The 3,079-nt window shown below is 51.8% G+C and overlaps 1 protein-coding gene across 2 annotated transcripts; it reads left to right on the top strand.

Annotated features, from left to right (window-relative positions):
• Positions 1-557: 557 nt before the first annotated feature.
• Positions 558-2,516, top strand: LOC142405068 (olfactory receptor 52B2-like). Of its 2 annotated transcripts, XM_075492058.1 has the most exons (2): positions 582-1,496; positions 2,511-2,516. In XM_075492058.1, exons 1-2 carry the CDS (start codon positions 582-584, stop codon positions 2,514-2,516), a joined length of 921 nt encoding a protein of 306 aa, XP_075348173.1. The 2 variants fall into 2 exon arrangements, with proteins under 2 accessions (XP_075348174.1, XP_075348173.1); XM_075492059.1 differs by lacking the exon at positions 2,511-2,516 and having other exon boundaries at positions 558-1,556.
• Positions 2,517-3,079: the final 563 nt, after the last annotated feature.

The following is a 3,079-nucleotide window of genomic DNA, read 5'->3' as shown; positions in this document are numbered from 1 at the left end:
TGGTAGTTGAATGTCAACCACATCCAAGACACTTATCAGTGTTTCTGCTGGTACAGTTTTTATTCCTATCTTAATGGTTTGTACAAGGAGCTCTCAGAAATGAACTGGTCACTGATCTGAGCAGAGCAAGACATTTCATCTCCCTGAAGAAACACACAGTCCTAACAAAGACGTGCGGCTTTCCAGGTGCAGATATAGAGCCCACCAACAGCGGCAAGGCAAGTAATTACGACTTTTACAAGCCTTTTTGTGACAGTGGATAAAGCAGAGATAGAAAAGGACCTGGCCTGTTTTGCAGTGTAAAAGGAGGGACAGAGAAGATGATTTTTCTTACAGACACAGTTTGTAAGGTTGATAGGAAAGAATGAACAGATTCCTTTGTACAGCAAAACACGGCGAGTGAAGTCCTCAGCCTTCAGAAATGGCTCAGGTTGGAAGGCAGTTGCAAATAGGACGTTGTATGCACAGATTTGTACGCTTTTGTAGGTGGTCATGGCTAACACTCGGCTCACCAGGCATTATTTATTCCTTCTCTTTCTTGCATAGAGCAGAGTCAGGCTGACACTGAGCACTGAAGCACCATGTATGAGCTCAACGAAAGCAGCTTCGATCCTATCACCTTCGTTCTGACGGGCATCCCGGGCATGGAGGAGTCCCACATCTGGATCTCCGTCCCCTTCTGTCTGATGTACATCACTGCGGTGTTTGGCAACTCTGTCCTCCTCTTTGTCATCATCACGGAAAGGAGCCTCCATGAGCCCATGTACCTCTTCCTCGCTATGCTGGCTGTTGCTGACCTCATGCTTTCGACCACGACGGTGCCCAAAATGCTGGCGATCTTTTGGTTCAGTGCCAGGGAAATTTCCTTTGATGCCTGCATTACACAGATGTTCTTCACCCATTTCAGCTTCATCGTAGAATCGTCCGTTCTGCTGGCGATGGCGTTCGACCGGTACGTGGCTGTCTGCGACCCGCTGCGGTACTCTTCAACCTTAAACCCCTCGGTGATTGGGAAAATAGCTGTGACTGCCGTTGTCCGGGGGTTCTGCATCATGTTCCCACCCATCTTCCTCCTGAAGCGGCTGCCGTACTGTGGACACAACGTCATGCCCCACACCTACTGTGAGCACATGGGCATCGCCCGCCTGGCCTGCGCCGACATAAAAGCCAATGTCTGGTACGGGCTGACAACAGCTCTTCTCTCCTCTGGCCTGGACGTCGTGCTCATCGCTGTCTCTTACGCTCTGATCCTCAGGACGGTCTTTCGGCTCCCATCCCCGGAGGCCCGTCTCAAAACCCTGAGCACCTGTGGCTCCCACCTCTGCGTGATCCTCATGTTCTATGTGCCCGCCTTTTTCTCCTTTCTCACGCATCGGTTTGGCCACCACATCCCAAGTCATGTTCACATCCTTCTGGCCAACCTCTATGTCGTGGTCCCGCCGATGCTCAACCCCATCGTGTACGGGGTGAGGACAAGGCAGATCCGGGAGCGCGTCGTCCGCCTCTTCTGCCCCGCGGGGGAGTGCCCCTGCCCCGGCTGGGGGAGCAGGTGCTGAGCGCTGCCGGAGGGAAGGGGGACGTGGGACGGGATCTGGAAAGCAGCACCAAGCGCTGCAGCACTTCTTGCCCTGGAGGAACAGGTTTTCCCAAGAGGTTAAAGAGAAGCTGAGGATGGTGGGGTTTCTGGAAATGTGGACTTTGGTCATCAGCCCCTTCATTGCTACCGGTTTCTCCTAGAGATGCTTCCCCTGAATGGTCCATCTAGCAGAGACTGGGCAGAGTTCAGCTGAGGAGCATCAAGGCTCTTACATCTGCTGATTTACCATCACCTACTGCTGCTGATTTTGTTTGCTGTCCTACAGCTTCGTTTCTCTTTGTTCCTTCACCTGTTATCTCAGTGCCTAGACCTTGAACACCTTGTCGGTCATCAGATCGGAGCCTGGTACACGAACCATAGCTGGATGGGCAAAGTGCTGTTTACTATGGCACAGATGATGGTCTGTCCTCCTCTCGTCACGGGTATAGCTTGCATTGCTGAGGGACCCTGGCACCTCTTGCTGCTGAAGGTGTTTACATGCTGAAGAGCCCTGTGAGGTCAGGAAAGGCTTTATTGTCCTGTGTTTAAGGGAAACATAACCCTTAAACCATGATGTACAAAACTGAATTCAAGCCTCTAGAGTGGAGTGCAAAGGCACGATGGTCTCCTACATCCTACACATCCCACAGGGATGTTTTCTGTCTTTGCAAGAACGCTGCACTGCTGAGCAGTGCTCAGCGTGATGTACATTGCACGCAAGGTCCTTTTCTGCCCATACGGCTGGCTGATTGCCCACCACTTTGTTGCTGTACATTTGATTTATCCTTCAACACCAAAATGGCTTTGTTGAACTCCTTCTTGTTCCTCTCATTGGTGTATGTACCAGTTACATCAATAATACCTTATTCTACCTGAAGTCAGTGGCAATCTGCCTCAGACAACTGCGAAAAGCAGCGCAGACATGAAGAGTGAGCGCTAGATATTGCTGGAGGAGCAGCAAGGACAGTTCTGTGCATCTGCATACAGTCTGAGTTTAACTTCATCATCAATCTGACCAGCGAGGAGAGCACTTTTCCTTACCTCTCCCTTCCTAAGCAAAGACAGCAATGCAGGCTGTCAGAGCAAACTCATCTGCTGCCTCTGCTTCCGTGAATCTCATGAGTGGCAAGGTCAGAAAGAGGGGAGACCCTCATCTCAGTGCAGTGAGCACCAGCACTGCTAAAGCGTCCCAGGTGCACATAAAGACCCGTGGGGAGAAGGGAGTGGAGGCAGCACTGGAGACCTCAGGGGGAAGCTTGCCAGAGCTTCAGGTCTCTGCTGGAAGGTCAGCGTGCTCTGCGCCGCTTTCGCGGTGGGTTTTTGTTGCATCGTTATAATACGGAGGACTGTGGAGATGCTGGCACCAGCAGCCGCACTCCTGTCAGGAGTCTTCTCGTTCCTGCAGCCTGGACTACAGCAGGAATGGGCTGTTCCCACATGGCTGGAGCTTCTCAGTCCCATGGAAAAGTCACAGCGACGCTCCCATCTGCCTAGATCTTGTCA

The sequence above is a fragment of the Mycteria americana genome, chromosome 1 (assembly GCF_035582795.1).
Source record: "Mycteria americana isolate JAX WOST 10 ecotype Jacksonville Zoo and Gardens chromosome 1, USCA_MyAme_1.0, whole genome shotgun sequence".
NCBI lineage: Eukaryota > Metazoa > Chordata > Aves > Ciconiiformes > Ciconiidae > Mycteria > Mycteria americana.
The sequence above is the reverse complement of the archived record's forward strand: the minus strand, read 5'-3'. Positions and strand labels throughout refer to the sequence as shown.

Excerpts from the sequence above, each read along its gene's own strand:
- LOC142405068 (XM_075492059.1), top strand. The coding sequence starts at position 582 with ATGTATGAGCTCAACGAAAGCAGCTTCGATCCTATCACCTTCGTTCTG.